At 38.3% G+C, this 13,781-nt stretch overlaps 1 protein-coding gene across 3 annotated transcripts in view; it reads right to left on the minus strand.

Moving 5' to 3' along the window:
• LOC121388220 (WD repeat-containing protein 97-like) overlaps window positions 1-13,781 on the minus strand; it is a 63,976-nt gene that overhangs the window by 49,838 nt on the left and 357 nt on the right. For all 3 annotated transcript variants that reach the window (XM_041519488.1, XM_041519487.1, XM_041519486.1), the window contains exons 2-9: window positions 12,194-12,566; window positions 10,582-10,737; window positions 9,015-9,131; window positions 7,640-7,792; window positions 6,393-6,516; window positions 4,051-4,213; window positions 2,315-2,443; window positions 910-1,091 (exon numbers count right to left, since the gene is read on the minus strand). In XM_041519488.1, the coding sequence (XP_041375422.1) occupies window positions 910-1,091; window positions 2,315-2,443; window positions 4,051-4,213; window positions 6,393-6,516; window positions 7,640-7,792; window positions 9,015-9,131; window positions 10,582-10,737; window positions 12,194-12,487 (1,318 nt within the window). In that variant the 5' untranslated portion in view covers window positions 12,488-12,566. The remainder of the gene's footprint in view (window positions 1-909; window positions 1,092-2,314; window positions 2,444-4,050; window positions 4,214-6,392; window positions 6,517-7,639; window positions 7,793-9,014; window positions 9,132-10,581; window positions 10,738-12,193; window positions 12,567-13,781) is intronic.

The raw sequence follows: 13,781 nt of genomic DNA on the forward strand, positions 1-13,781 counted from the left end.
TATTTTCACTCCAAAACGGAAATGTTCTAAATTTTGGAGTGAAAATAAATGCTTATATAATGTATGTTTGCAATGGTGTATGTTGTTAGTTTCAACGAGAACCCGTTCTATTGGCAATATTCATTTGAAGTTGGGCAATTTAACATGGATTTCAATAGCACATGACATCTGTGTAGTGAGACCTAAGACATAAGTTGTTGACATGTTCAAAGTAGCATCATGAAAAATTAATGGATAAAATGTATTTATGGATCTAAACATCCAAGAGAGATCTTTAAAGGTATAATAATATCAACGGCAAAAGAATGGAATATACAATCAGACCTTGTTACAACGACCGTCGTTACTACATCATTTACACCATCCGACCACAAACTGGGGGGAAAACAAACTCAAATCCATTGATAACGATCGATCTCTTGACCTTTGACTCCTCAGGCAAGAGCTCTACTACTGAGCTACTTTCCGCCCCAATAATGTCAAGTTCATATATCCAAAATGATTAAAACAAAATTAAACAATTGAATATTTAATGCGGTATTAGTCACAAAAACTAAAACCCAAATAAATCAATGATATAACAGGAAAGAAATTGATTAAATACACCAACCCCTACTACATTTAAAGAAGTAATAAATTGTGGTATCAGATTATACTTTCAGCAACAAATAAAATTACATTTTACAAATAAGCAATAAAATGTTGTTTATCAATTTTAGCAAAAGATAAAATTAACATTTTATAAAAAAAAAAAAAAAACCACAGAATGCTACTTTGAAGAAATACCAAACTGGTATGAGATCATACTTCTAGCAACAAATATAATATTATTGTAATACTTCACACAAATAAATAAATAATAATAATAATAATTTAACAGAAATAATAAACTGTGGTATGAGATCGTACTCTCAGCAACAGCGTAAGCTGCATCCACCAGTCCTCCAGTCTTGGCTGGATTGAGCATCATCGTTGTAATGACCTCGCCGTTTCGCGGAGACACGATCCGAATACTGGAGTCTTTACACATCACCACGGCCCGCACTGGCAGGTGTGGGTGGTTCGTCATCTTGATCGTGTTCACACGGTATCTGAAAATAAGTTTATATTATCCTTAAAAAAACATTTTGTTAAAAAACAAAACAAAACAAATGTAAAAGGAAAGTAAAGGAAAAGAAAGGAGGGGAAAGGAAGAGAATGGAAGGAAGGAAATGTTTTATTTAACAACACACTCAACACATTGTATTTTCAGTTATATGGCGTCGGACATATGGTTAAGGACCACACAGATATTGAGAAAAAAACCTGCTGTCGCCACTTCATGGGCTACGCTTTTCTATTAGCAGCAAGGGATCTTTTATATGCACCATCCCACAGACAGGATAACACATACCACAGCGTTTGATATACCAGTCGTGGTGCTCTGGCTGAAGCGAGAAATAGCCCAATGGTCCCACCAACGGGGATTGATCCCAGACCGACCATGCATCAATCGAATGCTTTACCACTGGGCTACGTCCCACCCTCCAAAAGGGGATGGAAAAGACGAAAGGTTAGGGGAGAAAAGGGAAGGTAATGGATGAGAAGAGGTGGTAGGGGAGGGAAGAGGAGAGAAAGAAAGTGACGGGAAGGTGATGGAAGGGAAGGGAAAGGAAGGGAAGGGAAGGGAAGGGAAGGGAGGGGGAAAGGAAGGGAAGGGAGGGGAGGAGAGAGAAAAAAGGGAATGGAACAGAAGGGGTGGTAGGGGAGGGGAGAGAAGGGAAGGGAAGCAAAGCAAAGCGAAGATAAGGGTATGGGAGGGAAGGGACTGAAGGGAATGGAAACGAAAGGACAAGAGGGGAGGAGAGAAAAGGGAAGGGAGGGGAGGGGAGTGAAAGGAAGGGAAGCAAAGTGAAGATAAGGGTACGGGACAGAAGGGACTGAAGGGAATGGAAATGAAAGGATGTGAGGGGAGGGGATAAAAGGGAAGGGAGGGGAGAGAAGGAAAGGGAAGGAAAGGGAAGGGAAGGGAGGGGAGAAAAGGGAAGGGAAGGGAGGGGAGAGAAGGGAAGGGAAGCAAAGCAAAGATAAGGGTACGGGAGGAAAGGGACTGAAGGGAATGGAAACGAAAGAATGGGAGGGGAGAGGAGAAAAGGGAAGGAAGGGGAAGGGAGGGGAGGGGAAAGTATAGATGGAAAGACTGGCCTCGGTGGTGTTGTGGTTAAGCCATCGGACATAAGGCAGGGTTTTAATTTGCCAGGCTTTACCCTGTTGACCAAATCCCACTGTCATAAAAAATATATATATGGAATAAAAATTGTGTAAAACAACTCACCCAATTGTTGTGTGGATTTGATACAGATGCTGGATTCTCCAGAGGTCGACCTTTGGCCCAGAAAATGTATAGAAGAAGTCGTACTTGATCACTGTACCAAGACCTTCCACAGAGTCAGGAACAGACACACTATATTAACAAAACAAACAATAATTTTCAGATCGCATACACCAAAAAGAAACATACTAATTAACTGCTAAAGTTTGGGATTCAAGAAATTTTCTAAAGTTTGAGATTCAAGAAATGTTCAGAATTCAAACTTCAGTGTTAGTAAATGTAACAGTTTTGTTTGACCACTAGCTAAACTCAGTAAAGTTTAATTTACATTGACTATTGTCACCAATCTATATATCACTAAAAAAAATGCCTAAATCCTTGTATCATTATTGTGTAACATCACCCCAAGAATAATTCAGAAGCATCAGTTGTTTCCTTTACCAGTGCATATGGCTTCTTCAAGATTACTGTAAACTGGGAAAGGTGGGGGTGGAATATGTGTATAAATTCAGTCATCAATTTTTGCATTTACCATAGTTTGACACCCAATAGGCGATGTATTTTTCGTGCTGGGGTGTCATTAAATATTCATTCATTCATTCATTCATTCATTCATTCATTCATTCATTCATTCATTCATTCATTCATTCCTTTATTAATTCATTCATTCAATCATTCATTTATTAATTCATTCATTCATTCTCACCCCTAACTCAAGCTGTGAAATTTATACTCACAGTATGCAATGCAGAAACCATTTGTAAAATGTCATGAACATGCAATAATGTGCCTATTCGCAAAAAAAACCTAAACATGTTGCCATATTAATCTAGTTTAAAGTAGGCTACCACTGTTCAGGCATTAGCTGTAAAACCAATCTACAAATCACTCCACCAAATGGATGAATGTCCAGGGCTCAAACTTAATGATGGCACCGCCGGCAATTGCTGTCATTGAGATATAAATTGCCATAGGTAGAGACCATCACCAAAAGCAATTTTGTACCATCGGTAAAGTTCCTCAACAATGGCAAAACGTATACACCTGGCGTACATTATCTGCCAATATTTAACATTTCAACATTTGAAATATGTCTACATACAGCAAAATAACCTTTCAGTTATGTTTATTTGCTGCAAATGTCACCTTTTTTTTTAAATGCCATAGGCAGGCTCAAAACTGCCATCGGTGGACCATTTCACCCACGACAATTCTTTTAAAAATTGCTGTGGTAGACAAATTCTTAAGTTCGAACCCTGATGTCAGTCCTGTTACAACTGACCACCACTCTAGCTCAAACAAAAAACATTTTCACTAGTCAATGACATTATGTTTCCTACAGCATAAGCTTTACATGGCCACTGATTTAACACTTAAATCTCAAACCTATTACAATGTAATGGCACCCCAGCTCACACAGAAATATCAGCTTATTGTTTTTCTTACCAGTCACGCTTGATGCATGGTCAGTTTGGGATCGATTCTCATCGGTGGGCCCATTGGGCTATTTCTCGTTCCAGCCAGTGCACCATGACTGGTATATCAAAGGTTGTGGTATGTGCTATCTTGTCTGTGGGATGGTGCATATAAAAGATCCCTTGCTACTAATGGAAAAATGTAGCGGGTTTCCTCTCCGGGACTATATGTCAAAATTACCAAATGTTTGGCATCCAATAGCCGATGATTAATAAATCACTGTGCTCTAGTGGTGTCATTAAACAAAACAAACAAATTCTTACCAGTCAACGATGTCACACGTTTCCATGTTCCACACACGGATAGTCTTGTCTGCGCTGACCGACATGACGGCGGGGCCGAACGGATACACACTGAGATCGTTGACGGGTCCACTGTGACCCACAAACACCATCTTCACGTGCCACGTTTTGTCCCAGATCTTAACTAAAAACACACAAATAATACTTAATATATAGAGATTAGGAAATGTTTTATTTAACGACACACTCAACACATTTTATTTACGGTTATATGGTGTCAGACATATGGTTAAGGACCACACAGATATAGAGAGAGGAAACCCGCTGTCGCCACTTCATGGACTACTCTTTTCAATTAACAGCAAGGGATCTTTTATATGCACCATCCCACAGGCAGGGTAGTACATACCACGGCCTTTGATACACCAGTTGTAAAGCACTGGCTGGAATGAGAAATAGCCCAATGGGGCCACTGACGGGGATCGATCCTAGACCGACTGCACATCAAGTGAGCGCTTTACCACTGGGCTACGTCCCGCCCCTATATTATTATATGAGCTTGTGTGTCATATTGATTTTACGAAACAAGTGTCAGGATTATTGTATGAATCTGACACAAGTACTGTAAAATCAGTATGCACGATTCACACGGGTGTGTAATAATTTCTTTATTATTCACAGTATCCAAAATATTATTTTTATTAAAAACAAGCTAGGATCATGTCAAACGTTTCAAACGTAACTAAATAGAGACGACAAAACGACAAGCATCATGGTCGCCTGCTTTCCGGTGTAGTTAACCCTATATTGGGTTACGTCCCAAAAGCTGTTAATCAACGCCCCAAGTGGGGGGGGGGGGGGGGGGGGAGATTAATCTCGAGCATTGCAAAAGTGATCTTCATCATAGCGAGGTTGGTGTTGGAATGATGGTTAAACCATTTCATTTTAATTTATTTTCATGCTTATGTCCAATTAAGGTTCAAGCACTCTGTCCTGGGCACACAACTCAGCTATCTGGGCCGTCTGTCCAGGACAGTGGGTTAGTTGTTAGCTGGTTAGTGGTTAGTGAAAGAAAAGATGGTGTAGTGGCCTTACACCTACCCACTGAGCCCTTAAGAACTCGCTCTGGGTTGGAGCCGGTACCGGGCTGCGAACCCTGTACCTACCAGCCTGTAGTCCGATGGCTTAACCACTGTGCCACCGAGGCCGGTAGTTAAACCAAGGTGTCTGCTGTGTTTGAAAGGGAAACTACTTGTCCAAAGGAATATCCTGTTTTGTTATCTCCCATGTTTTGTGTCTAAATGTTAAACACTCCAATGTATTGAGTAGCTAGGGTATACTAAGATTTAAACTCGACAAAAAATACTTTGAGTAACTAAGTATTTGGTGAATTTTGTTTGATAACAACTAGCAAAATTAAAGGGCTTTAGCTAAATCGATGCAAAATAATAAAACTACATGTACATCACTAAACAAATATTACTTAAAATTAATTGCAATGAAATATGTTTTTTTAATTATATGCTGTCAAAATAATAAGATTTTATTACTGCTAGAGCCAATTTCACTTAGAATTTTTTTTAGGAGAATCATTAATTGCTCTCCTAACTTAACTTATGGGAAGCCATTTATGTCATTATCACACTGAGCACTGATATTTAATCCTTTTGTAGTAGTACTACATCTATTTTTATTATTATTTACATGCTAAGAGCAGCTAAAAATTACACTCTTTGAACTAGTTTCAGGGAAGTAGTGGGGAGCCAGAGTGATATTTCTTCTTAAAGGCACAGACCCTAGTTTCAACTCGTAAAAATGGACACTAAGTTTAATTAATCTACAAACCCGTAACACACTTGGATAAAGTTACAACAGAGCGACACAAGAGTCTGTGATGTTAAAACCGGAAAATATCCTTAAAACATAGACTAGAACTTGAATCAATAACCGCTACTTCTCAGACGTATGTTTGTTTTAAAAATATGAAAAATGTATTTTGTGATATTAGAAACAACAGGATGACCGAAACGCTTCGGTCTTACGGAAATGGATAATTTAAACAATAAAATATATAAGTAATGTTTGATTTCAGCGATCATAAATGGTTCTAATAGTGAAACATATATTGTAGTGTTTAAAAACTAGGGACTGTCCCTTTAAATGGCAAGATCTGCAAAGAGACTTTAACATCAGAATAGAGCTGTAACTACAAGGTGTAAAAGCAGCCATTTACATACATGTAGCAACCAGTTTGCGACCATTTTGTTTATTTGGCGACTAAAATATTTCATTTTTTCAATTTTTTAGTAGGTGCCATCTGTCTCCTAGATGAATAAGTTAACACAGACGGCTGAAAAGCTTACTTGTTCCATCCATAGCTCCAGTGATGAGTTGCTTGGTTGGGTTAAAAAACGTCATTGCAGTGATGGTCCTGACATGAAGGTCATCCTTGCATTCCAGCAGCTTGCCCTCGTACACACTGTACACCTGAAAGAATGTAATCAAATTAAACAATCTGGTTTCTACTTTTCCATTAGAAACTGGTATCTACAGGCTTCTTACCACCACACCCTTTTCATAATCAAAGAATATTCTCTGGTAGTGTCTTTAACAATTAAAGTGAGTTTCACCACACCCTTTTCAAAACCAAAGAATATTCTCTGGCAGTGCCTTTAACAATTAAAGTGACTTACCACCACACCCTTTTCATCACCAAAGAATATTATCTGGTAGTGTCTTTAAAAATTGAAGTGAGTTTCACCACACCCTTTTCAAAACAAAAAATATTCTCTGGTAGCATCCAGCATGTGCCTTTAACAATTAAAATGACTTACCACCACACCCACCGGCCTCGGTGGCGACGTGGCAGGCCATTGGTCTACAGGCTGGTAGGTACTGGGTTCGGATCCCAGTCGAGGCATGGGATTTTTAATCCAGATACCGACTCCAAACCCTGAGTGAGTGCTCTGCAAGGTTCAATGGGTAGGTGTAAACCACTTGCACCGACCAGTGATCCATAACTGGTTCAACAAAGGCCATGGTTTGTGCTATCCTGCCTGTGGGAAGCGCAAATAAAAGATCCCTTGCTGCTAATCGGAAGAGTAGCCCATGTAGTGGCGACAGCGGGTTTCCTCTTAGAATCTGTGTGGTCCTTAACCATATGTCTGATGCCATATAACCGTAAATAAAATGTGTTGAGTGCGTCGTAAAATAAAACATTTCTTTCTTACCACCACACCCTTTACATAACCAAAGAATATTCTCTGGTAGCGTCCAGCAAGTGCCTTTAACAATTAAAGTGACTTACTACCACACCCTTGTCACAACCAAAGAATATTCTCTGGTAGCACCCGGCATGTGCATTTAACAATTAAAGTGACTTACCACCACACAATTAAAGTGACTTACCACCACACCCTTTTCATAGCCAAAGAATATTCTCTGGTAGCGCCCGGCATGTGCATTTAACAATTAAAGTGACTTACCACCACACAATTAAAGTGACTTACCACCACACCCTTTTCATAACCAAAGAATATTCTCTGGTAGCGCCCGGCATGTGCATTTAACAATTAAAGTGACTTACCACCACACAATTAAAGTGACTTACCACCACACCCTTTTCATAACCAAAGAATATTCTCTGGTAGCGCCCGGCAGTGTCTTCCAGTGTGTACATGGAGAACATATCATCTTCTCCAAACTGAGTGTTCGCCGTCAGGCGAGGGATGAGGTGCCGAGCCCCGTACCGGATTCCCCAGCTCTGCAATACAATCAATCAGAAACATCAGGCCAAGTTATAGGTCAAATTACAAGTCTGGCAAAATGTGATGAAGCTAGAATTAGATGTTTATGCTACATGATGATGGTACAACTACATGATGATGGTACAACTACATGATGATGGTACAAGTGGTTATTGTTTAGATACATGGAAAAGAAAAAGGAATATTTGTTCAATGACACCTCAGAGAGAGAGAGAGAGAGAGAGAGAGAGAGAGAGAGAGAGAGAGAGAGAGAGAGAGAGAGAGAGACAGACAGACAGACAGAGACAGACAGACAGACAGACACACACACACAGAGACAGACGGACAGAGACACAGAGAGAGACAGACACGGAGAGACAGACAGCGACAGAGAGACACACACAGAAAAAGATAGAGACAGAGAGAGAGACAGACAGACACACAGAGAGAGACACAGACAGACAGAGAGAGACACAGAGAGAGAAAGAGAAAGAGAGAGAGAGAGAGAGAGAGAGAGAGAGAGAGAGAGAGAGACAGACAGACAGACAGACAGACAGACAGACAGACAGAGACAGACAGACAGACAGACAGAGACAGATAAGGATGAGGGGGGCACAATTGCTGATGTCATGCAGTCTTCCAAAAAGCAGCAAAGAAAAACTTCTGTATATGTACTCTCCAGTAATGTGGCACTAGTCTTGTTGATTTAGATAAATTAAGGTGATAAGAGAGCTGTAGCATGTTCAGGACAAGAATTCATTGGCACTTGTGATTGAATGGAGTAAGCAATATTCAGTTATCCAATGCCTTAACATGTTTCAAACTATAGCAATTTGGTCTCTAACATAGAGCCATAAAGTCACTTAAGACTCGAAGACAAAATCTGCTGCTGTCACCAAAGCTACTAGTTACAGCAATTTGCTCTCTAACATATAGAGCCGTAGACGTAGAGTCACTTGAGACTCAGAGAGAAAATCTGCTGCTGTCACCAAAGCTACTAGCTCCTACTGAAAAGCAATACGGAATCTTTAATATTAATTTTCCCATATACTGGACAGCACATACCATAGCCTTTAATGTACCACTCAATAGGCACAAGCTAATTTCAAACTAATTGCCAGAAATGGGTTTATATATTCACACATCCCTTGCAACATCTAATTCAGGTTTAATTTTAAAGAAAAGAAAACAAATGCCTGAAATACTGTAAAATTGTTAGGAAATTAAATGTGGACGCACCTGAAAATAATTGGGTCCAATCGTAAGAAGTTCTCCGGTGTTCTTGTTAAGTGTTGCAAAGTGGATAGCATCAGGTGCTCTCGCTTGTGAAATTATTTCAAAGTCATCTCCTAATAGCTGTAAATTACAAAGACCATTTTACTTAAATATTTAAATATATACCTATAGTAAAATGTGCAAACACTACACATGTGCAAACATGTATAACAGTTTCTAACTGTATTATGGGCCTATGGCCTTTATACTGAATAAAAATTGTCTTGCCTTGTCTTGAAACCTTCAGAGTCATAGCAATCTAAATAACAGTCAACCATTGTGGGTTAAAACATCCCCAGTTAGTGACATAAAACTACCAGTTAATTATATGAAATTACCAGTTATTAAAAAAAAAAAAAAAAAGAGAAATGGGCGCATTTCAAAAACCTTTGATGAAGTTAAACAAATGAAGAAGCTTCTGCTGCAGCAAGATATAACTTGTGATGTCACCAGTCCTATCTTGTACAGACAGTTGGTGCAGAATAGATTGCTAGTTATTAGGGTCTCCTCCAGTTATTAGGGTCTCCGCCAGTTATTAGGGTCTCCGCCAGTTATTAGGGTCTCCACCAGTTATTAGGGTCTCCACCAGTTATTAGGGTCTCCGCCAGTTATTAGGGTCTCCACCAGTTATTAGGGTCTCCGCCAGTTATTAGGGACTCCGCCAGTTATTAGGGTCTCCGCCAGTTATTAGGGTCTCCGCCAGTTATTAGGGTCTCCACCAGTTATTAGGGTCTCCACGAGTACTCGAGTACTCAGGCACGGGCCGTGTCTAGCAAGACTAGAGTCCATTCATAGGACTTGAGTACCAATGCAAGGAAGAGCACTCTAGGTCATTTTGCCATATGTTTTCCGCCGGTTACATTATAGGGCTATGAGACATGAAGGGAAAACAAAAGTCGAACGTGTGGAATGCAATACAATGGCTTGATTTGGCATCCATGTTCAGTGCTAGAATTAAGATGCATAATGCTATTTCACTTTTAAATTATTTCTTAGTCTCATTATCATTTAGTGTCGGCTTCTCAGGTACAGGTCGAATTTGACCCTCGAGTACTCGAGTCTAATATTTTGGACTCGAGTAGGACCTACCAATTATTCACACAGAATTCTGAGATATTAACCTGCAATTACCAGCCATTCACATTAAATTAACAGCTTTTCACACAAAACTACCAGCTACATGTACAATTAAATGTGATATATTCAGAAATTTTATTTGAATCAACCTGAGATAAATCTGTTAGAAACCAATGGAAAATATGTTCCAAGTATTCTAAAACTTGCTATAAACTGTAAGGTATGTTGGTGATATTCCAGAGGGTAAAACTGTTTAAAAATCTGTATCCTCAAATATATAATTTGTATCTCTACGAATGCAATGTGGCATTAAATATAACTACATGTATTTGAAAGTTAAAAACTCTGTACCCTCAAAACAATTTCTGGTGGAAACCCTGACCACTACAATGTACAGAGCCATGCACCACCTATCGACATGTAACAAAAACGTTAAAAAGATACTTCGGCTTACATAGACAGATTCTTTCTTGTGCATCCAGCCGATGAACTGGTTGGTTTCAGAGGCGTATGCGATTCTGTCGATGGGCTCCTCAGGTGTGATAACGGCCGTCTTCTTACCTTCCTCTGTGAACAGCCTGAAGTTGACTCCATCACTTGTCAAGTATTCCTGAAAAATTAACAGTTAATACACTTATAATGACTTATTATTATATGTGCTGTATGTATATTGCTGACTACATGGGGTGATCATTTTGAATGCCTGTATGTACACCACATAAACATGACTCATTGCCTGTAAATATCCATATGAACACACAGCTACACAGCCCTTGAAATTCGAACAAGTCTGCTACGGCAGTTAAGTGTCGTCGCAAATAAATTTTGCATCTGCACTACAGCAGCAATTTTAAAGAAAAGATTAATAGTCAAAATTGTTCACCTGTGATCCACTGCAGTAATAATATGCTAAAAGATGGCATCTCATCTTTACTTCAGTATGCTTCTATACCGGAATAAACCGCTTTATATTAATTGATGAGAACTTGGGCCACACTAGATTAGAAATAATTTTTCTGGGATCTGTAATTGGACAGAGTTCAAAGAAAAATGCCTACAGACTTTTCACCACTCTCAGATTTGCGACGGCAATGAAATGCTGTCGCAAATCAATTTTGCAATAGCTTTTGTGGCGGCATTGCCGATTGCTGCCACGAATTTCGAGGACTGACTACACACATACACACATGTACACACACATACAGACACACACACACACAGAGGCACACACACACACACACACACACAGATATATACAGACCATATGCTCTAAGTTCTAACCTGATAGAATAATAAATATTATTTCAATCATTTCATTAGTCATAAAACAATTTTTTCATATACTACAGTAACTATACAAAAATGTACTAAGAAGTTAAAAGATAGGAGGAGCTATTAATAGGGTGGGGTGGGGTGGGGGAATTATATTGAATTAAAAGGAAAGAAAGAAAGGGGACAGAGGTGGGGTAGGTGGCAAAAACTTTACTACTATAATTTAAAATAAAATACCTTAAAAAACCCAACCACAACTAAAATGATTGGTCAGCTACAGGTATGTTACAGCAGACCAAGTTTTTGTATGGCCCTCATTCTTCAAGCTATTCTGTGAACAGTACATACATGTATATATATATATACATTACATATTTCTGGAACATTCCATATGTATGCTCCAGAAATGCACAAGAGCCCCTTCAGCCTACACAGGACTGTTATTTACTCTCTTTTTTTTTTTTTTTGATAATTTTGACTATATATTCATTGCACTGCATTTTATTATGGCGAACATTCTCCACAGCGTGCTTTATTAGAGACAGCATGTTCAGTAACCAACACTATCATTCAATATATGCATGTTAATTTTTTTTTGTTTTTTTTTTTAATTACAACACCTCTATACAGGTCTGTAGACATGGCCCCATGAGAGTCCCTGCACCAAGTTTCAGAACTGTCCAATTAAAACTCTAGGTGGGGTGCTGTGTCCATCAGTTACATCACACCCAAGATGAAACATTAAATCCCCCCAAAAATATACCCAGTTATTTTTATTCTGTATGACCAGTTACCTTTCTTGACTCGAGAAAGACAACTTGTTGCACATTCCGTGTGTGACTAATCTGTCTCTCGTGGTGAATCCCGTGACTGACAACAATGTCCTTGAGGTCAGCTGCTGATATCGCTTGTATGGTGTTCCTGATGCAGTTCCGCAGCAAACTCCAGTGATACTGAGCCTTCCGCTTTATCTCTGCCCGGTGCCGCCCTATGAGAATCTCAAATTCTGAAGCATCTTGGACAACTTCAACATCTTCGTCCGGTGAGGACACTCTCTTAATGAACTGTTCAAGGCCTGTAAGTGTCATTGTGTTTTAGCGAATTTCAGTAGATGCTTATTCATCTTCTAGGAAGCACAGATGCAGTTATTTTTTCCCACAATGCAGTCTGAAAAGAGAAAAGAATTTCTGATTAATTTATTTACAATGAATTTGTATTGGTGAGGACAGGGGATAGATAAGTAACTCCAATATAATGATAGTTTCCAACATTGAAGGGCTTGACAAAAAATTGTGACCAAGATACAAATAATAATTCAGGTGTTAGTTATAGTGATCAAAAATACAAATGGACATCCATTTGTCCATTTCCACAAAACAAACATCTGATAGTGACCAAATTACTTCATCATGACATGGGACAGGATGAGTGTATGCCCAAGGTTTATTTTAATGAATTAGCTAATCTTTTAGAAAGCATAATTTGTTAAAATACTATAATGTTTTCCTATTATGTCATTATATGATTATAACAGTTTGTTTTATTACATTATTTAGTTTTGTGTGGAATAATATTGTTTTGAGTGGTAGATATTTATGGTTGGTGATGGTCACTTTTCACACCCTTGTTTTGCTTTCTTCCACAATAAATATAGCATATGTTATCGTAATTTCACTTGAAATCTATATTTGGTAAAAGGTATGATTTTTTAATCACAAGATTTTCTTCAAACACATTCAGGCGCATTAGTAACACAGGTTCAAACAAAACAATTTCAATAGCAATTTTCTATTGAAATTTTTCCAGCATTCTTAAAACAGAAACGTCATGTACCCAGTTTATGATTATTGTAAGAGAATGCAAAGTGACGTCATTGGAATACTGACGTCATTCAAATTCAAAATTAGCTATATTTTTACAATGCTTTGCCACATTAAAATAAAAACTGGTCTACTAACCTTGACCCGTCAAATTTCTATAACAAGCAGACAATGCTGTTTACAGGTTGGTATTATTTATTTATTTTCATAATTCTGGATAAAATATTAATTTTAAGTTTCCAAAGAATAGAATAGATGTTTAACGATGCCCCAGCACAAAAAATACATCAGCTATTGGGTGTCAAACTATGGTAAATGTAAACATTAAATGATGAACCACATCAATATAAAAATTCAAGAATTACGTTTTAAAAGATGAAAAATATAAAAAGTACCTTTTGTCAAATATATCATATCAAAAAATTACCATTGGATATGTTTTAATTATTGTGTAAGGTGCCAAAACAAGGGTCCTAAAAGTGACTGTCGTCGACTTTAAAAGCTTTCACTGCAAGATCTAACATATTATTTCTTATTACAAAAATCACCAACAATAAAAAAA

The sequence above is a fragment of the Gigantopelta aegis genome, chromosome 14, assembly GCF_016097555.1.
Source record: "Gigantopelta aegis isolate Gae_Host chromosome 14, Gae_host_genome, whole genome shotgun sequence".
Lineage (NCBI taxonomy): Eukaryota > Metazoa > Mollusca > Gastropoda > Neomphalida > Peltospiridae > Gigantopelta > Gigantopelta aegis.